The following is a 25,082-nucleotide window of genomic DNA, read 5'->3' on the forward strand; positions in this document are numbered from 1 at the left end:
GAAATTTTTTTGTAACCTTGGCCAGATCTGTGCCTTGCCACAATTCTGTCTCTGAGCTCTTCAGGCAGTTCCTTTGACCTCATGATTCTCATTTGCTCTGACATGCACTGTGAGCTGTAAGGTCTTATATAGACAGGTGTGTGGCTTTCCTAATCAAGTCCAATCAGTATAATCAAACACAGCTGGACTCAAATGAAGGTGTAGAACCATCTCAAGGATGATCAGAAGAAATAGACAGCACCTGAGTTAAATATGAGTGTCACGGCAAAGGGTCTGAATACTTATGACCATGTGATATTTCAGTTTTTCTTTTTTAATAAATTTGCAACAATTTCTAAATTTCTGTTTTTTTCTGTCAAGATGGGGTGCTGAGTGTACATTACTGAGAAATAAAATGAACTTTTTTGATTTTTGGAAAATGGCTGCAATGAAACAAAGAGTGAAAAATTTAAAGGGGTCTGAATACTTTCCGTACCCACTGTAACAGCGTAAATTTGCTGTCCCCTCAAAATAACACATCACCAAGAACATTAATGTCTAAACCACTAGCAAAAAAAATGAGTACACTCCTAAGTGAAAATGTCCAAATTGGGCTCAAAGTGTCAAGATTTTGTGTGGCCACCATTATTTTCCTGCACTGATTTAACCCTCTAGGGCATGGAGTTCACCAGAGCTTCACAGGTTGCCACTGGAGCCCTCTTCCACTCCTCCATGATGACATCACGGAGCTGGTGGATGTTAGAGACCTTGCGCTCCTCCACATTCCGTTTTAGGATGCCCCACAGATGCTCAATAGGGTTTAGGTCTGGAGACGTGCTTGGCCAGTCCATCACCTTTACCCTCAGCTTCTTTAGCAAGGTAGTGGTTGTCTTGGAGGTGTGTTTGGGGTCGTTATCATATTGGAATACTGCCCAGAGGCCCAGCCTTCGAAGGTAAGAGATCACGCTCTGCTTCGGTATATCACAGTATTAGGGCTGCAACTAACATTATATGTCGATTATTTTCACAATTAATCGACTCATAGTTTAGCCTATGAAATTTCAAGAAATTGTGAAAAATGCTCATCACAATTTTCCAGAGCACAAAGTGACATCTTCAATTTGCTTCTTTTATCCAACTCACAGTCCAACAGCCAAAGACTCTTCATTTACTAAATAATCATAAATGACAAAGAATAGCAGCAATTCCTCACATTTAAGAAGAGGAAACCAGCTAATTTTTCACATTTCTGCTTTAAAAAATAACTGAAACGATTAATTGATTATCAAAATAGTTGTCGAATAATTTTCTTTCGATCGACTAATCGATTAATTGACTAATAGTTGCAGCTCAACACAGTGCATATTGGCATTCATGGTTCTCTCAATGAACTGTAGCTCTCCAGTGCCGGCAGCATTCATGCAGCCCCAGACCATGACACTCCCACCACCATGCTTCACTTTAGGCAGGAAACACTTGTCTTTGTACTACTCACCTGGTTGCCGCCACACACGCTTGACACCATCTGAACCAAATAAGTTTATCTTGGTCTCATCAGACCACAGGTTCCAGTAATCCATGTCCTTAGTCTGCTTGTCTTCAGCAAACTGTTTGCGGGCTTTCTTGTGCATCATCTTTAGAAGAGGCTCCCTTTTGGGACAACAGCTACACAGAGCAATTTGATGCAGTGTGGGGCATATGGTCTGAGCACTGACAGGCTGGCCCCCCACACCTTCAACCACTGCAGCAATGCTGCACTCATTCGTCTATTTACCAAAGACAACCTCTGGATACGACACTGAGCATGTGCACTCAACTTCTTTGGTCAACCATGGCGAGGCCTGTTCTGAGTGGAACCTGTCCTGAACCGCAGTATGGTCTTGGCCACCGTGCTGCAGCTCAGTTTCAGGATCTTGGCAATGTTCTTATAGCCTAGGCCATCTCTATGTAGAGCAACCATTCTTTTTTCAGATCCTCAGACAGTTTTTTCCATGAGGTCCCATGTTGAACTTTCAGTGACCAGTATGAGAGCGATAACACCAAATTAAAACACCAGGTCCCCATCCAAACCTGAGACCTTGTAACACCAACGAGTCACATGACACCGGAAAGGGGAAATGGCTAATTGGGCCTAATTTGGATATTTTTATTTAGGGGTGTACTCACTTTTGTTGCCAGTGGTTTAGACAATAATGGCTGTGTGATATTTTGAGGGGACAGCAAATTTACACTGTTATACAAGGCTGTTCACTCACTACATTGTAGCAAAGTGTCATTTCTTCAGTGTATCACATGAAAAGATATAATCAAATATTTACAAAAATGTGAGGGATGTACTCACTTTTGTGAAATAATGTACCTACTAAAACTTGCTAACATGCTGGTATAGTCCTTAAAACTATGAGCTGAAACCAAAAACCGTGCTACTGATTTTAGTGTTGGTCTAAGATTATGTTTGATGGAGACATGCTGATTATGTTTAACCGACTCTGGCTTAAAGGACATGTATATCCGTATTTTCTTACTCAGGTGTCTGTCTGGAAACCCTAATAATCCTTGATGAGACAGACTGTTCCTGCTGTTGAGTTCCCCCACCAGCCTCATTGTCAAACAAAAGACATGACAGTAGGTGAATCATCTCAGGCAGGATCAAGCTCCACAATGCACTGCAGCCTTAGTGAAGTAATCTCATGTCACATTTGTCACACACTGTCAGGGTGGATTAATAGTAGAAGATGAATGGTCAGGTAATGGTGCCGCTCGGCATGAATAAAAAAAAATAAACACACGATGTGAAAAGAAGCGTGCACCGCTTGTCACAGGGCTACGTGTTTTCAGTCTGCTGCTGGATGCTAAAGCCAAGGTTTTCATCAGCTGTCAGGGGAGCAAGGATGGATGAGATTGGATGGACAGTGGGTGAAGCTGAGGGAAGAGGTGGAATGGAGGCAAATAGTTGAGGCTAACGCATGACAGTCCTGTACATAAGGTCCATCCATCAATCCATTTTCTATACTGTACCTGCTTATTCCATGCCAGGTCATGGGATCTGCAGCGTCTCCCTGTACATACTGGGCTAAGGGCACATAACAGTTAAATGAACTGAATATTATGAATCTTGATATGAACTCGGATTTACAGCCATAACCAAGACAAAAGCTTTGACTTTGAAAGACATGTGGCATATGTTTAGGGGGAAACGGAAGCGCTGCCTCAGTCTGAAGTGTTACAGTGATTTCTATTATGTAATCCTCCTGTCCTCAACAACCTCAAACAGTCAGCACTCCAAGTGTTTGCACCCAGGTAGTCCCCACCTCCTTCCTTTTTTCCTGCTTTGCACTGTCAGCACAGTGCTGGGGAGCAACCCCAGCTTAGTCACTCCAGATTTAGATTTTTCATAAACACTCTGCAACAATGGCACCACGCTCCTCTTGTGAGCACCCCCATTTTGCCCCAATGTCAGTTGACAGGTTAGGGGGAAGGAGAAGGAGGACATGGTAGGACATGAACATGGTGCACCTGGTGCATCTCTGCCTGCAGGGTGAATGCCATATTTCACTCTGACACCCGCACACAGAGGGAGACCAGGAGCTGCACCGCTGGTAGCATGCGACTAGCTGAGGAGGTAGCTCCTCTTCCCCTTGTTTTCCAGGACCCTCTCTCTTTCTTTATCTCACTACCGAATTACTACAGCATCCAAGCTGTAGTAATGTGTAGACAGCTATGATTAGGATTCTGAGAGTACAGTAGCTGGAACAGCAGGTTCCCACTCACTGTCCCTGAGTATGGGTGTCCATTACTGTGGGAGTGCCTAAATTACACATAAGAGGGAGATCAGGAGAAACACTAGTGAGAGTTTAGGAGGAGGGGGAAGTGGAGAAATCAGTTAGTGTCTGAGCAGAAAGAGGGTGAGACACTCACAAACACTGTTGAAAAAAAAGATGCTCTGTGTGTGACTGCATGATTTAAAAATTGACAACCTATTTATCAACATTGTAAATCTCAAGTTAACTTCTCGACTAAATTCCATGTGAGCTATTTTTGTCAGAGTGAAAGTATAATGTCTCTTTGTCAGCCTGTGAGATGGATGGTCTCCCCGCTGTCCCTGTTGCTAAGCCAGCAGAAACAGTCTTTCTTTCATTGGTCATAGTTGTGCTTTTTGGCTGGCGTGATTGGTCACGTTATCAGAATTACAGATGCACAAGTCATAGGTTGGATGGCAGCTCATTGGCTTTGGAGTGGCTGCAAGGATGGACAGAGGGCATTGGACTTTTTGTTCTAGCATTTTCCTCTTTTGTTTCTCAAGCGCAGCCACAAACCTCTGTGGTAGCTGTAGTTTGCTTTGCAGAGAGTATCAGTATTTCATCCCATCAATCTATGTAATGCACTGTTTATTGCTTTTCTGTGTAACTACAGTGTTATCAGATTATCCTCAGTGCAGTTTTTCATGGTCAACATTGTGTTTTATAGTATTCTGCCTCTCATCAGCCTGGTCTTTACTACTCTAGATTTTCAAAAATGTTATCCTTCTATAGCCAGACTAGGCCTTTAATTGGACGGTGATATTTATTGATGTGTATGTATATCTTCTATCGACTCTATCGTCAGTCATTTTTAGCCATAGCTGGGCATGGATGGCAATGTGGTTCTTTCAGTCCACAATTTTCGCTAGACTAAAATATCTGTATTGGGTGAATTGCCCGGAAATGTTGTATAGACATTTTATTGTTCCCAAATGGTGAATCCTTCTGACTTTGTTTATCCCCTGACATTTCATGTTGTGCCACCATGAGGTTGACATGTATGATGTTGAGTGAAATAGCTTGAAAGCTATTGGATGAAGTTCTGTAAAATTTGCTGCAGATGACTTTTCATCCAGCAGCATCATCAGATTAGTGCTAATTAGCAAATGTTAGCATGCTAACAGGCTAAACTTGGTGGGTTAATTACCTGCTAAAAATCAGCATTTTAGCATTTGTACTGTTAGCATACTTTAATTAGCATTTAGCTTAAATAACTTCTTTAAAGCAATATTACGTAGTAATTTTATCTTAAAATATCAGCTTCAAAGTAATTTTGGTGATACACTGAATTGTAATAAGGTGAATGGCGCCTGAAGTCTAGTGTTACTGGTTAGTGGCACTACGTAACATTGGAGTCCAGTGCACGAACAACATTTAGCGACAGTGGCGTAGGCTAATGCTTTACAGCACCAACACAACTGTTCAGCAAGCTATAAGAGGAAGCAAAAAGTATAGAATGTACAATTTAAGTTCTTTGAAACTAAGGAGAAACTAGCTAGTTAGAGGAAGCTAGGAAGAGAAATAGAGAGTGTAACCGAGCAAGCGACTGGACAAGAGTAAGTATCGGACTGCCTTGTACTCTTTGCCGTGAGCTAAAAAAAACTGAAAGGATTCAGGACAGATGCCGAGTTAGCTTTCTTGCTGTTGGACTAGTAATAACTTATTAGCTGGGTTGCTTGTGTTGTTGTGCTTGCTTGGTTTGCCTGTGTTAGTAAAGTTATTGACTTGAGCAAAATCCGCCAGAGGTTTCACAGAGGTTTAGCCGCAAGCTCGAGTTGATGTTAGCAGACTTACTAGATTACGTCGGTATGGTTACTGTAGGTGCTCGTGTCAGTTACTGTCTAGCTTTGTTGGCTAGCTTGTCACCCAAGTTTCAAGCAACATTATGCTGCTACTGGTTGAGTGAAAGGGCAACATAATCTGGCTCAGCAGCCTCTATGGACATAAGGTTAACTAATGACAGAGACGAACAGACCGAAGAGGACGTTGATGGAGGAAGTTAAGAACAGAAATAGAGGGTGACCAAGCAAGATGCTGCCAGGGGTTGGGGAGAGCTTTGTGAAATAAAAGACTGCAACACAGATGCCGAGCTAGTATTCTTTTGTTTATATTTCGTTTGACCCTTAAGTGAAGTAGTGATGTTTGGCTGCTAGCAAAGTTGTTGACTTGCCAGTTTATGATCATAAGTAATGTTATCACAACAAATGCACGTGAATGGCTGTCCTTATTTACGACAGTGGTGAATTACAAAATAATGGGTGCCAAAGAAACAAAGAAACATAATTTTGCTTTAAAGTAACAGTCTGTTACAGTCTGACAGAGCTGCTGTAGACTCTTAGAATTAAATATTACTTCAGCAACCTGTTATATTAGCCTGTTACCCTTAAACTGTTGATTTATGTTGATATCTGAGTTAATGCAAGACCTGTCAATCATCCTTTGTATAGCCTTCGTGAATGACGTCTCTTCCAACCACATGCCTGTTGAGTCTTGCCAATCCACAATGAACAGAGTGAAAACATGACAAGACTGGGTCTGCCAAGACCTGCCTAATGTTATTTTGCTTGTGTTTGTGGCATTTGTGTTTTTGGTAGGTGTGTGCATGCCCATAAATACTGTATATAAGTGTGTCTGACCATAAAATCCAGTGACCTCAGTAAAACTGAAACAGTCCTGACTCGCGCTTCCTTCTCTCCGTCATCACAAATCTCAGCTGTGCAGCTCTCTCTTTACTGTACATCCTTCACTTGCTGCATTTGTTCAGATGCTGGTTGACTTTGATGGTATGCATATTTTGAGTTTTCTTCAATTTGTAGTCAGAGTGCTTCAACAATGAAAGTTATCCTACTTGCCAGTCCCCGGATTAGATTTTCTTGGTTTTAAGATTAGATTTAGCAGCTCACTGGAGGGCACATCTTGCCATTTGTTTAAATTTTGTGGGTTCAGGCTTATGACTTTCTCGCCTGCTATTCAAATGGTCTCTAAACACATTTCTATCCCCCAGAAAGTTATGCTGTTATCTGTTGTATGTCTTGCTGAAGTACCTGGCCTGCAGTTAATTTCTTCAGCTCTTCGCTGGTGGTATTTGTACTGTAAGCAAGTGGAATGGTAAAATCATACTATATATTGTTTTGCTTTTTGTTTTAGTCTTGTTTTTTATAATGAAGTTGGAATAGCTTGATTGATACTCAATTAAACATTTTCTGGAAATGTGCTAATCATTCCGTCAGACCCCTCTTTGGCGTTTTTTGTTTTTTCAAAACTTTTGTGGAGACCTGGGAAGCTTTGATTTACCATAATCAACTTAATTTTGTGCCTGTCAGCAGAAACTGACTAACTTAACTGAACTGAACTGTCAACAGCTGCTGACCACAAAACATCAGCTGACAAGCTTGTTAACCACACATGTCATCCAGGTTTCCCTTATCTCCAGAAAATTATTAAACTTCTAGTGACTTGTTGATTATATCCCTTTCAGTGTATCGTCAGTATTTCAGAGACGTTACTGTCCATTGTGAATGGAATAAAGAGGAATTTTAAACCTCAAAAAATCAAGAACCGTGAATCACTTTGTTTCGTGTCGACATATTTTATGCTCCTATCTTATAGGATAATTACTTGAGCAACCATCAGGGCGGTTTCAGTTACCCTCAGTTGGCTGGTACATCAGCAAAGCAACGACAGAGGCAGTGAATTCAAAGCATGAAAACTATTGAAATTCTATCAGCAAAAAATGAAACTGTGTCAGAAAACCTGTCCTGGGATGCATAAAGGGTGTTGCTGCCCTGAATATCTCCATGCTACAAATACTCACCCACAAAGAAAGAAAAGTGTCAATTTGCTGTTTGACATGATAACCCAAATTTCTTTTACATATATTCCATCTATGTGCAAATTTTCAGGTTTTGTCGTCCTTTCCTTGAAGGAGTAGTCTGACATTTTGGAAAATATGCTTATTCACTTTCTGGTTGAGGGTTATAGGAGAAGATTATTTGCCACAATCTGTACGTCAAACAGAAGGCTACAGATATGGGAGTGTTATCATGCTCCCATCTAACTCTGCCAGTAAGCTAATTAGTATTGATTAGTATTGACCAAAATATTGATCTAGGCTATTCCTCTGAAAGATTTCACATTCAATTAGTTTCTATTGTAGCACATTCTTTTCTGAAACTTAGAGGTACACAAACCAAAGATGTCAAGCCATTGGTTCCTCAAATTCTCAGCAGAAACTCACCTTACCCTTTGTCACATTGGTGCGTTCAACTTATTTGCCGCAAATCCTGCTGGGACTACCCGCTTTTAAACAATTAAATGTAAGATACTTGGCTTTGCGTCATCCCTGTTGATTTTGCTTTTCTTTAACTGGGGCATTGTACTATGTTGAGGTCTGTGATTCACTTTAGGAAAGTCTGATATAAACCAGTAGGACAATGATTTTTTTAATGGATCCTTTATTTTAGCAGGGGGACCCAATGAGACCAAAAAGTAGCCACTAACTGAAAGATCTAACTGAAAAGGTAACATCAGGTTAGCGTAATATTAAATTAATAGGCATGTGGCTTCAAGTGTTAATTGGGTATTTTACAGCAGACTCAAAGTATCATCCAATCAGAACCAATAATTGGAACCATCGCTTCTGTAATGGCCAATTCATCATGAGGCTGCTTGATACCCAACCTGGCATGACAGACTCTTACAGTAAACATTCCTAGTGGGGAAACATTCTCAGAGGGAACATAATGATCCAATATGTGTATATCCTTACAGAGAAGCCATTGAAGCCCGGCTGAGAGCATGTTCAGAGACAGTTCTTCAACCTGTATTGGATGACAAATCAGCTGTACCTAACCGGGCAAGAACTAACAGGAAATCAATGTATCCAGCCACCTATCCTACATCAATACAGTGTCTCACTTTCTTGCCATGAGCCTGCTCATTTCGCTCGTTCTGTCTCTCTGTCTTTTTTTTTCTCTCTGGTTTCTGTGTATCTGCAGTGTGCTTCTTTGAAGGCCACAGCATCTCTACTGTATTTTACTGTCATTGTTTCTCCGCTTTGTATTCAAATGATCAGGCTCACAGGCAGGAGGATGCAGGTCTTAAGGCGGAGCGGGCTGGTGGGAGAAGAGGGAAGAGAGGCGGTGAGCCGGTTTTTGGAGTCAGGTTTCTCCTAACCAGATTGTTACAAGGCGATGACAGCTGGAGGAATGCGCCGCTAATTCCTATAACGTGGGTCACGTGACCTTTCCGTTAGCTTATTTGAACACTCTGGGTGGTCATGGGAAGAGAAAAATGTTCATCTGTAATGTGCATGTCATATACTGTATATGCACACTATGATTTGATCTCATTCAGCAGCAGTGTGTGTTTGCAAGAATAGGGTTTGTTACCGTAGCCTGAAACCAGACGATGAGGTTGTTTGTGGCCTTCCCTAGTGGCCAGACTAGACTGGCCAGTGACACATTTCTGTCTGTCTGCAAAGTGGGGCAGTTGGTTTGCGGTAGAGTAGGCCATGTTTGGCTTACAGACACTTGAAGGTGTCCCGTGATTTTAATCTTAGGACCAAATGCTTTTTTTTGTAAGTAACTCAGTTTCCATGTATTAAGAGTTTTGGTAAAGAAATTGGACGCCAGTGTGTGTTTGTTTGTCCCTTGCGCTTTGTTACTAAGCAGCGTTCAGGTATTGACATTTATCTTGACATCTTAATCCTTCTCGACCTTGTGTTTATAGAACAGGTAGGCTCTCAGTTCCTTCAGCTTTCTGTTGTTGACAACTGTTACTGTAATGATAAGGTTAGCACAGTGAAATCAGCTTGATGATTTAACATGTTCGGTCTCATTAAAACCTTCACTTGATCCATCATTACAGCCTCATATCATGCAGAAGAGCATTTGTCCAGCCTGACATAACTTTATTTAAATTCTAGTGAAAATCCTAAGTTTTACAAATAGTGTGATTATTATTCTTCATTTGATTTGATGGTTCGGCCATTTAAACATGGCATCCTGGGTTTTAATATTTACAAAAATCTGCGTGTCCTCAGCTTCAATGAAATGCAGAAACAAGTAGAAAAAGAATAAATACGTATGTGTCACTGGCAAAATGTGGAAAAATACGTTGTGTAACATAACATATGTAACATCTGTCTCTGAGGTTTCTGCCTCAATACAGTGGAGGTAAGTAGTGTTTTGTTTGTGGTGCTCAAAGCATTGAAAAGTTGCATTTTTAAAAATCTTCAGCAACTTTTCTTTTTCAGAAACACTGTATTCATTATTTGGGATAATGCAGCAGTATTTATCATACAGACTATTTATCTTCTAGAAGGATGATCCTGAGTAACCAGGATGTATTTTCTGTTAAGAGATGTTGATGTTGTTTTTCATGAACATTTTGTGAGCTTTATATCCACCTGTGTTGTTTTTGGGTGGACCCCAAAATCTGCACCCATTAAGTCAAAACTATCAGTAGGGCAAGACGCCACCAGTCAAGTCGAAAGAAAATATGTTCTGTTGCAATAGAACTGATCCTTTATTCAGAGGAAATATTGGGAACAATAGGGTTTGGGGCATTAGGCTCAGATATGAAAGTACAGCAACAAAAATCAAGATCTCTCTGTAATATTGTTCATAATTATTTTAAAGGAACACAAAAACCTACAGTATTTGCATTTTCATGGTTGACATGTATTCATGTATTCTGTAAATTCAGCATTTCACAACTCCTCGCACACAGATATAATTAGAGACTGTTTTAGCTGCATTTGATTGTCGTGTGTGATTGATGAGCTGTCTCACCCCTCAGCCCTGGAGCTGCAGTCGCAAGATATAGAGGCTACACACCGCATACACATTTGATACCCTTTTATAAGATTGTCTCAGTTGGCAGATAGAGTCACTACTGTGGGTCGGAGCCATGTACTGAAAACACGAAATGACCATATACAAGAGCTCTCTCTCTCTCTGTCTCTATGTGTCTCTGTCTTTCTCCTACGCATTTGCACACACTGTTTTTCTCCTCTATCTTGTTATTCTCTGTCTCGCACTCTTTCCCTCTCTCTCCCCCTAACACATGCGCTCACGCACACCTCCACTTTCGGAGAAACAAACACATAAACAGACGGGTTATGTCACATGGCGTTTGTATATGTGCATTGGTTTTGAAGGGCAGCTGACGAGGTGTTGATGAGTCAGGAGAGACTCCGTTGACAGGCCACTAATGCAGCGTGGCACCGGGCAGAATGGGCAGCAGGGGCACACAGCGGAGGAGGGAGAGTAAACTGTAAACCGACACTTAAGCTGAATGGAGTTGTTTGTCACTGAGGGTAGCAATTACTTGGACTGGCCTGGCTTTGAGTAAACTCACTGATCAGAAGGGTGCCCCTTTGCTAGTCCCAAAGAGGAAGGCGGGTACGGAGGCCGTGTTGATACATTCTGCGGCGTGGTCCTCGTGTTTGAACACACTCAGGCTGAGCTTCCACCTGTTGACTCTTCCCCGTGTCTGTGTTTGCACAGGCAGCGCTGAAAGCACCAGCAGCTCCAACATAACAGCTCAAATTAACATAGTCACAGGTTACTGAGATGTGCAGATAAGGCATGGCGCCGGGTCATGCACAGTGCTACAGCAGTGTTGTACCTGCTGCAGCTTCACACAGGATGCAGTACAGCAGCTGCAGAAAGAGGAACAAGCACAGGCTTTCCCATCACAGGGGAGGAATTCACAAGGGTGACTTCATAGAAAAACAGATAACTTAAATGAAGAAACAGATATTTGTCATTGGCCAGCATGTAGAGGACAATTTCTAATTCTATGGTGCAGAAAATGCAGATATCAGGTTTTCATTGTTTGAAAATAGCAACATTTTCTAATCTTAACCTACTAAAAACCAGTTACACCCCCCCCCCAAATCACCTTAACTGAAGATGTTCATCTCAGGTTTGCCTCATTCTTTTCAGTTGCACAATGACTGAGAGAGCGAATATAAAGCAGCCGAGTGTGAACGACGGGTACAGCAAGCTGTGTGGGAGAATTTGCACTGTGATCTTGACATCCACGCATCAGTGAAACTTGTGGGCGCGGGGAGGACAGTTTTTGAAAATGTCAGTTCCTCTTTCTATATTTATCCGCTCCTGCCCACCCCCCATATGCTTTGTCACTCTTTTATTTCATTTGCACACCACTCGTGCTGCGTTTTGATGTTTGGTGCCGAGCTGTCCAAAGGCAGATGAAGTTTCTTTGACAGACATTCTGTATCTGTTTCACTTTTCTATTACAGTAACTCCCTGAGAGGCCCTGGAGTCGGTTTGTTTGCGGCTGCTGTCCCTAATGTATTTGTTTCATATCAGAGGACCTTTTTGCCTTTGAGGCAGTGAATCAAACCTAATGCGTAAGACTCAGAAAACACTAATGCTGCATAACTATAATAGTTGGTTTACACTACCGTCGCAAATTGCTAATGATATGTCAGCTCTATATATGGTATCACTTACCAATCAGGGACTTTACTCAGGGCCAGGCTACTTTCCATAATCACTACCCACAGCAACCCTGGAGACATGATTTCCTGGTAGCCTTCCTCATAATATACATGCAGTTTACTTTGCTGCACATAAAGACAGTGGCACTTATTAATGCTTCAGCACCAGAAAAGGAAAAGATAATGAGAGTGTCTTGCGAGGCTGAAATTGAGAACTAAATAGGGAGAGAGTGGCTGCCAAGAGTGAATTTTTAGTGTATTTCTGTCTCAGAGAAATGGAGAGAAAAGAGAGGCAGAGGAACCCCTCAAGATTAAAAAAAAGAGAGATGTTGAGTGAAACAGAGGGTGGTCAGTCTTTCAGTGTTGTACAGGATCAGATATCACATCTGCTGAGGATACATATCGATTGGCATTAACAAAAGACTAGCATGCTGGACTCCATTAGCAAGCCGGTTGTTTGCATGTCTAAGGCCGCTGTCTACTAGCTGGATTATCTGTCTATGTGAAATGGATATACATTTGTATGTTTGAATTCCAAATCCAAGATATTAACCTTTTTTGCTTCATTGGGTTTATATGTTTATGTCAAGGCGCCACTAAACTTTTGAGTACCAACAATATTGTGCCTTTGCACAAAATGTCAAAAACATGTGTGCTGAAAGTTGGCACAGATGCTTATTTTTTGATAGATGATGATAGATAGCGTGAGTGTGAAAAAGTCATAGAAGTGTAATGCTACATTGGTGGAGTGCTGTGGTGCTTTGAGCTAAATGCTAACAACAGCATGCTAACGTGCTCTCAATGACAACACCAGTGCTAAAGGCAGGTATAGTTTTCACAATGTTCACCATCTCTATATAGTGTGTTAGCATGCTAACATTTGCTAGTTAGCACCAAACACAGAGTACAACTCAGGCATATGGGAACGTCACATATAATATACCAAAGTATTGAAATGTTGATCTGATGAAAACAGATATTTCAGTCGGACCAGACCAACTGACAGACATAACACACACTATTATTGTCTTAACACTGTTTACTGGTGCCATCCGGTCAAGACCATCATCAGATGATTCGCATCTCATGGTCATTTATCAAACTGAATATGTTGTAGCTGTACCTTGGGAGAAAAGTGCTGATGTTAAACCTTATGTCAAATAAGATGTATTTAAGTTTTATGTAGTTACAATTTCAAGTGGAGAGTGAGAGGGAAGTGATGACACAGCTACATTTACCCAAGTAACGACTGGATTTAGTGGTTTGACATGCTGTTCCCAAAAGACTCGATTTGGGTTGATGGACTTCTTCTTTTCCCCCAGTTCTTTTCCAAAGAAATGCAAACAGGTGGAGCATTGCCGAGCCACAGTGGCTTTTATACAGTGGCTTTTATACACTAGGTGGGCTCCCTCTTAAATGGATTTTGTTTCTATTATAATACCACAGTCATATGGACAGAGGGGGGTCAGTTTACTGGAAGACCACACATCTGAAATAATCTGCCCTCAGAACAGAGAGGACCCTTTCTGAATGCTCCCAAAGTTGCCAGTTTAACTGCCTGTGTCTGCAGTTCATGGGGTGAAAGTCCAAAAATATGTCATTTGTATGGTTGCCTGTAAATGTGCAAACCACTTATTTGGTCTAAATTATAGTCTGTGGCTGCTCCAGAACAACATGAAGTTTCTTATAAAGCCTGATGTTTGCCTGCCTCTACATTATATTGAATAGGTAGGTGTGTGTCGTATACGTGAAATTGCTTCATGTGACCATACCACAGGGGAGCTCTTGTTTTCATTTACTGTAACAACTTTGCATAATGTGAGCCTGACATTTGGGACCAGTAGGTAGCATATGGCTACCATTTATTATAGCATCATGAAAGCTCGTTTGTACACCTTCACAATCGTTGCACTTCCCATTTTGACGGGTTGTTGAACGTAATACCTCCTTGCTCTCTCTAGCGCCTAACCAGACAGTGTGTCTGCAGCCCACTCCCCGGCCTTGTTAATCGTTACGTCTGTGTAGAGCAACTTTCCTGTCAATCATCGCCACAGTGGCAGTTTTGTTCCCAGGCCTCTGCCCCCCCCCCCCTTCACCTTCCCGTCACAACCCTCAGTCTGAGGAACAGAGGACAAAGGGATGACGGATGGGTGAAGATCCCTCACTGGGAAGTACAGTATAGAAGGTGTGTGCTGTAAAGAGTGACAATGAGCACATTCAGGCAGACACAATACAGTGCCTCGGCCAGCAGCCTGTGAGAGTAGCCCAGCATCAGGCCAGCACAGTCCCCTACAGCAGTCAGCCAGCAGCCGCACGGAGCCAGGGGTAATCACCAAGTCCTGAACAACACTCCTATTGACTGAAACCAAATAAAATAAAAGGAAACACAGAGCAGACGAGAAAGAGTAGGGGGGCATGTGGACAAGCACAGGTGAAGAGGAGAGGCTAACAAAAATGAGAGTTTTGATAACGAGAGCAAACGAGCAGGTGTGAGGTAGATGATGTTGAAAAGAAAATCAAAAAAGAAACATAATCAAGGAATTAGAGAAGGAGAGAAACATCTCTTCCTTTTGACTCATCCCGTCATCTGGCTGTGAGTCCCACCAGGCGACCACGTGTTGCCGGCCTGTGAAGATCCATGTTCCCAGTGCCTGCCTTCTGATCAGTAGCCTGGCCATCCACTCGTTCTGTGTGCCGGCTCGGCGTTGTGTGAGTGTGTTTATTTTAGAGTGTGTGACTCACACTTCCTGTGCTCTGCCAATGAGGCAAAGCTCTATGGAACAGCAGGGCCTCCGTTCATTCTCAATTCTCTCTTTCTCTTTCTGTTTCTCTCCCTCTCTCTCGTGTTGCACCGCTGATAGGCCTAGCCTGGGTTCTGCGTAATGCGGGGGCTTGCTTGAATGGATGCCATTCTGGAATTAATTTACAGATGCAGCACAGTGGCACTCTGGCTGGAACTGGAAGATTTATGTAAACGAGACATGTTCGTGGAGGCAGAGGGTTTGTCACTTAGGAAGAAGGTAGCTGAATTTTTTTATCCTTCACCCACCGCTACAATGAGATAACTTTGCTGATAAGGAGGTGATAATTGCAACGAATCGCCTCCGGGGTTCTGCGTTCCAGGGGAAAGCCCCAGTGTTTGTAATCCTATCTGTTGGCAGTGTGTCATCGTTGCTGAATGTGTGAGAGTTGAAGAATCAGCAGCAGATGTTCATGAATCTGTAGGTGCGTGTTTTTGTTTTCACTGCCCTGGTTTGCCGTGCACTTTGGCTGCATTAACAATAAGAAATGTGTCTATTGCTGTGGTTTCAGAGACCATGGTGATTTTTTTGGGATGTTACTCGGGAATACGGGAATATGCATCGCTTTTAGTTTCTTCCTGCTACCGCATCTTCCTCCTCCCCTCCCATTTGTACAGTGGAAACATTCATTTAGTTCTTCCTCTCTCCCTCTCTCTCCATCACTCTTTTTATTTGCATCACCCCCAGCCTCTCTCTCTCTCTCCCTCTCCCGCTCTCTGCAACACACCCACTCAAACAGTCATATCCGCTCTCACTCTCTGGCTCTCCCTGCTTGTCTCACAGTGCCTGTGAAGCGTCTCTGAGGGGGAAGACCAGACTGCTCTGTCAGGTAATCTAAACTCTGTCTGTTTCTCTCTCTCTCTCTCTCTCTCTCTCTCTCTCTCTCTCTCTCTCTCTCTCTTTCTCTGCAACCAACTCCCGCACTCTCTGTCTTAGTCTCTCTATCTTCCTCTCCCTCTTCAGTCTTTTCCCCTTTCTCTATCCCTCCCTATTATTACTTTACTCGTCAGCTATGGCAAATGAGTTATTTAGTTGTTGCAGCTGTTCCAGTCGTGTGGACTTCATGGTATTGTTAATAATTGCAAATCTGTCATTTGGTCCTTATAATCTGGCACCTTAGCACTTAGAGGAGTGTTTTGTAAATTAAAGGATTTAAATTTGTCTCTTATGTGAATTTCAAAGACTCCACCAGTTTAAGGACAACATGCCTGAGGTGTTTTAAGTGTTTTAGCACGTCAAAGGGTGTCCCTGAACTGAATGGACATTATGATACAAGTATTCAAATTTGCAGATTTAATTTAAGTTGGATAGAGTCTGCTTTGTGGGACAAGAATTACTATTGAATGTCTGTTCTAGAAGAAGGACCCCTCCTCTTTCGATTTTGCCTGGTGTTTCTCCCTTTTTCCTGCATTTATGGAACTTGTTTCTTATCCCAATCAATCGAAGGTCTAAGGATAGAGCTCCTCTCCTATCAGAGGTAAAGCCCCCTGAGACAATTTTTGGACCATATAATTAAAACTGACAAACAAAGTGACTCCAAAAAGATGATTTCCATCCGTGAATGTCCTGGCCGCAAATAACAAAATGGAAAAACCCAGTAACCTGCAATTTAGTCCAAGTTGTGGTCAGTTTGTTTCTACAGCTGATTATGTCACAAAAGGCATAGATTTTCTGCTGCCAGGGGTATTATTAAAACTCTCAGCGCAACCTTTTTTTCTGACGACGAGGTGTGCATTACCTTGCTCTGCCATGCCACTCATGTTTGATTTAAAGGCTGGTATTGACCCGTAGTTCACTGGCTTGTGTTTAATCAAAGTGAACACTGCGATGGTTGTGAACTGCCAGTCTTATCAAAGCCCTGTGAAATCCTTCTCTACACCCTCTCGCCTCAGAGGAACAGCGATCCTGATGTGTCCTGCACAGAGCTGAGAGAGAGTGAGTGAGCGCTCTGGTATGTGGTGTTTTTTCAGACGGCGTCCTCCTTCGCACTCAGCTTCTACTGACAGCAGTGATATCCCTGGGTGAGTTTGAGTCTCGGCCTCTGAGGTTTTATACTCTATCTGGCGTCTGGTTCTGTCTTCTCCAGTTATTTACTATCCAACCAAACTTTTGTCTTCCTGTGGTTCCGTGATTGGATGGTGTAACTGTCTAGGATTTGGGGCTTGACTTTGATTGACAGCTCTGTTTGTGGTGGTGGAGGTGGTGGCAGGGGAATGACGTAACCTTCCATTTACCTTATACTTAGGGAATGCTGCAGAGCCTCTTGTACAGTATCAAATGTTGTGTTGCTTCATTGAGATTTTGACTGCTGTGGTTCAAGCCGTCGCAGGCGGTACTGTATGTATTCATGTGCTGTGACATCAAACCGTCAACACTCAAAGGGGGGTTAGATGTCAAGGGTCATGCCAGCTTGTCAATGCATGCGGAGGCCAAGCATTTCCCCTTCTCACTTCCTGCTGCCAGTGTGCGTATGTAGTGAGAAAGGATGCTGGGAGATAAATTTAGACCTCCAGCTCCCTCTCCATCTGCCGTTGCTCAGAGTAGGCTGGTTTCCATGGGAACCTGCACCAGGCTACTGCCAGTAAGCGAGAGATGTGTGTGTTTGTGTGTTGTGGGGGTATAACAGTAGATTTTTAAAAAAGCACTTAAGTGGGTTTATCTTTTCTATCTGTAGCCCGTATTTGTATCCATCATTACCAGCTGCATGAATGTGTCTAGGTATTGATGAGGAACGCAAACTCTGTCGGCCGTACTCTCCTGTGCATGATAATGAAGTTTTAACTGTATGAACGGCTGCAAAGCTCCTGCGCTACTTATTGAGAAGGAGTTGAGCTAAATGTTTGTTTAATGGGATTAAGAAGTATAACTGCTGGACTTAATAGACACAGCAGCGATGATGGAAGGAGGCTGTGTGTGTGTGTGTGTGTGTGTGTGTGTGTGTGTGTGTGTGTGCGCGTGTGTGTGAAGGATATGGAGTGTGAGCTCTTCTGTGTGTCAGGGCTCCCTTGGGTACCAGCGTCAGTGCCTGTTTCTGCTGACAAAGCCCGTTTGCATGTACACACATACACACATCTCTGCACACATTCCTCACTCATTCTCGTCTCTTCTCTCTGTGGACCAGTCGTTAATCACATTTTAGGCACAGACACCAGAAACTAGTTCACACAACAAATCGTGGCATACGCCAAGAGACTGTTCCGTGAATTATCATACAATGGGTCAAGATGGAAGTGGAAAACCGGGAGGGGTTGGATAAAATGCTCATGTGTTCAGAGTTTGCTGTTTTGTAACTGCTACTAATATTGGCTTTGTGGTTTTGATTTGACGTCTCCTATCAAAAGAAAACAGCACAGTAGAACAGCTGCATCAGTGGCTTCCTGCTCACACCTCTGCCTAAAAATAGAGTAAACGACGCCCTTGCCCCACCCTCATCAATAAGTTTAGACAAATTTACAGAACCTGTGTGTTTTAGCAGAGGTCTTACCATTATAATATATGTTTCACCTATGAGCAACTGATTTCTATTGGTGCATTTACTGTGTAAGCTCACACTGCATTAAACTGTGATAGGCGCCGTTGATAACAAGTCATCTCTGTGGAATGGGGATGATGAGAAAGGAAACCCCCTCGTCAAACAGCAGGAGGATTGGCTGAGTGGAACCAGAGTAGGTCACCTCAGGGCACTGCAGCTGATTTGCTGGTCAGACGTGTCAGATTGGATTTAGGACTGCTGTGTGTTAGTGGGTATTGCTCTGGTGAGAGTAATACTGTACACTGTATGTGCATTGTAGGGTGTGTGTGTGTGTGTTTCAGCTTAATGTAGGCTGGACTGGCATTCCTTTCCCTCATCTTCCTGGCAAAGCCCTGACTGTGTGTTTCCCCGCTCAGAGCTGGCAGTCTAGACTGCCATGAATAATGTAAGCAATGCTCTCCCCAACCTAAAAACCTTCTAATCGCCCTGTTTAAGGGCTGCATCAACCACTATGCCAGAGATCATTAAACTTACACTCTGATAACACAACTACATGAAGAAAGACAATTATTACAGAGGGATTGAGGAAGACAATTTATCTTGCTCTTTGTGCAAGTGTTTTTTTTTCTATGCACAGCAGCATCCTTCTTCTTCTTCTTCACATCCAGACAAACTCACTTTTTACCCATCTTTATCCACTTGGTTGCTCCACGTCTTTTATCTGCTGTTTTTATTATCATCAAATATTTTTTTTTAAGTTCAAGTGTGTGAAGAACAACTCTCTTCCCTTAGTCAGGATCTGATATATAACTTGTTTAAAAGCTCATTCCCTCCTGATCTAACTTACTTACATGCAACTCTAGAGAGTAATGTGTCTCTCCGGCTCACCAGCCCACGGCAGAAAGAAGTATAGCCGCCAAAACATTCAAAAGCCTTCCTATACTGCTAAAAAAGGTGGAAGACAGGCAAATGAAAACAGAGAACTGAATTTTAATGGTGACTCGGTTAGTTATGCTGCCTAATTGCTGTGTGTTGAAGGTAAAAGTCTGCTGTAATCAAAGCGTTGGTCTGCTTGGAGAAACACACACTAAACAGATGATCGGCCCTTAGCAGATGTGGGGGAACGTGGAGATGGAGCCGAGAATCTGTCAAGTTATTTCCAAGAGGAAGACTGACCCCCCCCCCCCCCCCCCCCCCCCCGACTGTAAACTGGCTCTAATGAAGGCGGCTGACTGTGTTTTTTTAGACACATGGAGAAAGCAAAAGTGTGGCTCATTAAAAAAACTGTCAGCGCCTCCCTTGCCACCACTGGCACCTTAAGCTGCAGTCTTCTGCTGGGCCTGTTTATTCAGCCACTGGATCACTGATTTAGTCATTTCTCTCTACCCTACCTCGTCTCACTTCATCTTACTCCTACTTCCTATGCATATCTCTAATATTATAGAATATCTATTCATTTCCTGTCTCACACCCCACCCCCTACCTTTTTATCTTCTCTGGTATGCTATTCGCCATCAGAGGTGGTGCACACTGTCGACACCATCAAATACATCTACAGCTGTGAGGTTAACCCATACAGCACGCTCCTTCAGTGAGCTCTGATCTCCAGAGTCTGGCAGAGTCTGGGGGTTGCAAGTAGCTTCATTGTCTAAGACGATGATTAATACTCTGGATGAGCCTGTGCTGGGACTGTCAGCGGTTGGGCATGGCTACTCAGTGAAAATGTTATGATTGGCCCCATCCATTCCCAGAATGTGTTTTGATTGGCTGCGATACAAGAATCCCGTGTCTCAAGTTGAGACGGAGTGCAGGATTTGTAGTAAGTGGGAAATATTGCAGAGCATACATCTTCATAAAAGAGGAGATATCGTACCCTCAAGTCCCCGTGATCAGCTATACTTGGCTCTTCATAAACACAGCGTAGTAGTGTGCAATTGGGAAATATTACAATAGATCCATCTTGATAAAAGTTTCACAGTGCTCTTTGACAACAGGCTTTATAACAAGCAACCACTCTTGGACCCTCATAAACACTGCACCCTGGTGGCTGAGGGTCGTAGGCTAAAACCCAGTTGCTGTCAAGTCCCTTTAGCCACTAGAAAACAGCAACCCTCCATTTACCCCCTTTAGCTTTAGTGCCAGATCAGATAAGCATAGGCTATATTTCCAACATTTGTTTTGACTCCTTGCCCTGACACTGTGGTCTCCTCTGTTAGTGCCTGTGCTGTGGATGTTGCCTGGCTGGCCCTGAGCTGCTTTGAGTCGCTCTGAGTCCTGCAGAGTAGACCAGTCATGGGTCAGATATGAATAAGATCTGTCTTACATTTTTTTATATCGCTATAGTACTGTTCACACACGTATGTGGTAATATTTCACCAGTCTACAAAAAACACAACAGATCATCAAAAAGACCTTTTTTTCACAATTACATTGACTGAGTACAAAAAACATCTAGAAAGACAAACAACATGTTCATACAAAGTACATGCTTTAGATACAATTTTATTCTCTACTGTTAAAATACCGTTTGCTCAATATGCTCATTGTTCCTGATTAACTGTCACTGAAAAATCTGCTTAATATACATGTATTGTTATTTATTTTGCCTGATATGTTCAGATAGAAAACCTCAGAATCACCACTCTAAGACATGAGATTTTTATCGGACCTCCGTGGGATTCAAACCCACAACTTTAGTGTTAGTAGCTTAGTGCTACCAACAGAGCCACAAGGGACCACTGCGATGATTACATTGTACAACACAGTATTGTATAAAATACATTACATGATTACCATTCACAATTACATTGCTAATGTCACATGGCGGTAAACTCATTTGGTAACCAAGGGGGTGTGAACACTGGCAATTCCTTTCAACGTGGAACAGAATAGACAGCAGAGGTGACCAGGCAAGGCCCCCGTCAGAGAGGACAGACTTAGAGTTACATTTGATCATTAGACAACAATCTTGATAATAAAACCATAGCGCCAGAAAAAAAATGTTAGTAAAAGTCTCGACTTGAAGGGAGTTTTTAATTTGAGCTAAATTTCAAGGAGATTTACGAGTGTTTATACGGTATGTGGACATGCATTCTTACTAGATACTAGATGTGACAAATAACGCAGATGATGCAGAACCTTATATTGTCATTACAACACTGAGCCCACTCAACACTTCACCAGGAAAGGAAACTCTATTTGTCATGGTTTGATATGTGGGGGCAATTTTTAATAAGGAGTTTTGATAACTGATTTAGCCTTTTACTCTGCCAATGTAACTCTTTGTCAGACTGCATGGCAGGCTTTTTGGAGGCCTGTCTTTTTTTAACTCTTTTTTAAACTTGTATTTAGAAAAACTTGTACTTTTTATTGCAAAGTGAAAAACTGGAAATGTTTTACTGCACTTAATATAGCCCTTTGTGACATAACCTTTTTTAGAGATTCTAATAAATGTATAAATATGTTTTCACTTTTGTAACTCAGTCCTTCCTTGTCTTTTTCTGTGTTTTTTAGACCCATTCAGTGGCTGAACGGCTAACGCCCTTGGCAACTAACAAAGGAGATGCAGCAAAGACCTTGAGAGGGCTGTTAGAATGGCTGAGGCTCAACATAAGCAAAGCTATTTTGTACAGAGAGATGATCCATGTTTACCTGCATCCATGCAGCTCCAGGGCACCTTTTAATGATGCCTAATTTGGTCCTCTTGAATAACTTTTGGCCCACACTGAAAAAGGCCCTCCGTTGTGATTTACATCTCACCCTGTTGATGTTCCACTGCCTCTGACCTCTCTGCTGCCATGCTGTTAGCCCCATGAGGCTCAGAGAGCCCTTCCTTGTGTGTCTTTGAGGCCTCCTCCCCACTCTATGGAGGCTGAGCCCAGCCGTCCGGCTGATGGGGACCGCTCTGGAAGGCAAGAGCAGCAGCATCTGACAGCTGAATCCTCACTAGGATCTTGTCCACCTCAGCAGCCCCAGCAGCCTCCTAATACTCGTCCTGTACACAGAGCCTTGGGTCGCCTGCAAAATCGTCAACCCAAACGCACTGACCTTCTGCTTCGGTTACAGCAGCAGCAAGCAGTAGTATGGCAGCATTCAGACACCCCAGGTCCCTCAGGAGGCAGCTTCTTATCTCCAGTTTCCTCATCAACCTCATCTCTCCCCTCTACTTCTTCCACCCGGGGTGAGCATGGTCATGGGGTCCCATCTCAGTCCAGCCAAGAGGGCGGAGAAGGGGTCAGCTCACCCAGAAAAGGGGAGAAGAAACCCCCAAAACCAGGGAAATATGTGTGCACTTACTGTGGCCGTCCGTGTGCCAAGCCAAGCGTTCTTCAGAAACATATTCGCTCCCATACAGGAGAAAGACCCTACCCTTGTGCCCCCTGTGGCTTTTCTTTCAAGACCAAGAGCAACCTGTACAAGCACCGCAAGTCCCATGCCCATCGCATTAAAGCAGGCCTGGCTAGTCGCGATGAGCCCAGTTTGAGTGGACCAGAGGGCAGTGGCATCGGAGAAGACCCTGAGGAACACACAGAAGGAGAAAGCACTGAGTCTGAAGAAGAAACGGGCCAACACAGAAAATCCTCCTCCAAGGAGATGTTGGGCCAGCAGAGGAAAGTTGGTAAGGAGCTGCTGGGAGTCTCAGAGGAGAGCCAGAGGCCGGAAGACTCCCAGGCTGTCAAACAAAGGCTGGCACTTAGGCTTAGTGAAAGGAAACGGGGACCACTGGCTTCTCCAGATGACCCGCCTTCTTCCTCCCTCTCCACCTCATCTTCTTCTCTGGGCCCTGGCAGTAAGGGCAGCACAGAGTCTGGCTACTTCTCCGGCTCAGGCAGCACTGACCTGTGCCAAGTTAGCACTCCCAGTGCCAGTGCTAAAACATACGCAGAAATTATTCTAGGGAAATATGGAAGGCTGGGAGGGCAGCAGCGCAGTCCCCATCAGCAGCAGCCTCATTCTTCACTTTCCTCATCCTCAGGAATGGAGGACAAGAGCATTCCCTTTGCTGTACCCAAAACCCAAGTCATAGAACACATTACCAAGCTCATCACAATCAATGAAGCCGTTGTAGACACCAGTGAGATTGACAGCGTAAAACCACGACGCTCCTCTCTGTCCAGAAAGAGCAGCATGGAGTCACCCAAATTTACCACCACTAAAGATCCCTACACATTTGACCCCAAAGGAGAAGCCCCTGGCCCCAGTGGTTTGAGGCACCTGCACAATCCTGAGGCAGATCCATCAGGTACACAGGAGCTGTCAGCAGTGCCTCTGCTTAGAAGCCACTCAATGCCATCATCTACGAACCAAGGAGAGCCCTCTACCTCTGGCACCATGTCTCCCAGAGGTTACCGTCTCTGCCAGTCATTCGATGAGCAGCAAGCCGTGGTAGCAGAGATGAGGGTTGGCCATGCCCAGCGTATGCTGAGGCGCCAGCCTGCCATAGAAGTTCCACTGGGAGCAGAGTTAATGCTGGAGGAGGCCGGTCCCACTTCCTCCTCCTCAGCCAGAGGCACTGAACTAGCCAGGCAGCCGCAGCAACAACAACAGCAAAGGAGTCCTAGTCTGTTTGAATGTGATGCATGTGGGGGTCACTTCCAACACAGTGAAGGCTACGAGGCCCACCGAGGCATATGCCCAGGGCAGCAAACACTAGAACAGGAGAGCGGGGATGTGAGTAAAACGGGTAGAGAGGATCGTCCCCAGATGATGATGCACTATAAGTTTCGAGCACTGGCCATGGCTGTGAGAAAAAGGAGGAAAGAGGAAAGTCTGGAGGAGGATCCTCCTAGCCCTGGATATGTAGCCATGTCAGGCAGCTCTGCAGGCCTCATTCCTGTGCCAAGTAGACCAGAGCACAGCCAGGGCCTCTCAGGTTTGTTTATGTATCCTTTTAGAAGCAACATTATCTTCTGTGAGCTATACATTTCTTTTCTTTTTCATCCTCATTAAACCTGAATAGCTAAAGAAAAGATATACAGTATACCAATATCATATGATGGTAGCTAATTTGTTGTTTATTTTGCTTGTTTCAAGGTGTTTCTTTGCAGACTGAGCCAAAACAACAGCAGCAGCAGGACAGGAAGGGTGTGTCTGTCATCCAACACACAAGCTCTTTTGAGAAGCAGGAGAGTATATGCATGGAAAGTCAGGAACCAGACCTCAGAGAGAGTCAGCAAACACAACAGCCCGAGCCAAAACCATCACCCTCCACATCTCGCCTCATCCGCCAGCCAAACATCCAAGTGCCAGAGATCCTTGTTACTGTGGAGCCTGATGCTGACATGCCATCTGTGTCACCACCAGTGACAGCATCCTCATCCAAGGTCCATAATTATTTAAAGTAGCATTTGGCTATACATGTTTGTACCTTTTATTCAATTGGACTGCCTTGCTTTTGTTTACCTATTTCATCTAGCTCCCCTCTAAAATAAGGGCCTTCGTACATTGCATGTTTCATGTTAAATAAATGTGAAACATGCATTGATTTAAGGCTGTTTTGCTTTTGATTTAAATTCTTCTTTAATTCCAGCTTCCTATGTAAACTCTTTAGCTGGTGA

At 43.4% G+C, this 25,082-nt stretch overlaps 1 protein-coding gene across 3 annotated transcripts in view; it reads left to right on the forward strand.

Moving 5' to 3' along the window:
* The first annotated feature begins 5,222 nt into the window (after positions 1-5,222).
* LOC123968329 (transcription factor HIVEP3) overlaps positions 5,223-25,082 on the forward strand; it is a 29,011-nt gene continuing 9,151 nt past the window's right edge. For 2 of the 3 annotated variants that reach the window (XM_046045022.1, XM_046045021.1), the window contains exons 1-3: positions 5,223-5,335; positions 22,039-24,397; positions 24,559-24,848. In XM_046045022.1, the coding sequence (XP_045900978.1) occupies positions 22,390-24,397; positions 24,559-24,848 (2,298 nt within the window). In that variant the 5' untranslated portion in view covers positions 5,223-5,335; positions 22,039-22,389. The remainder of the gene's footprint in view (positions 5,336-22,038; positions 24,398-24,558; positions 24,849-25,082) is intronic. The other variant, XM_046045020.1, reaches the window with a different exon arrangement.

This window comes from Micropterus dolomieu, linkage group LG03 (assembly GCF_021292245.1).
Source record: "Micropterus dolomieu isolate WLL.071019.BEF.003 ecotype Adirondacks linkage group LG03, ASM2129224v1, whole genome shotgun sequence".
Taxonomy (NCBI): Eukaryota; Metazoa; Chordata; class Actinopteri; order Centrarchiformes; family Centrarchidae; genus Micropterus; species Micropterus dolomieu.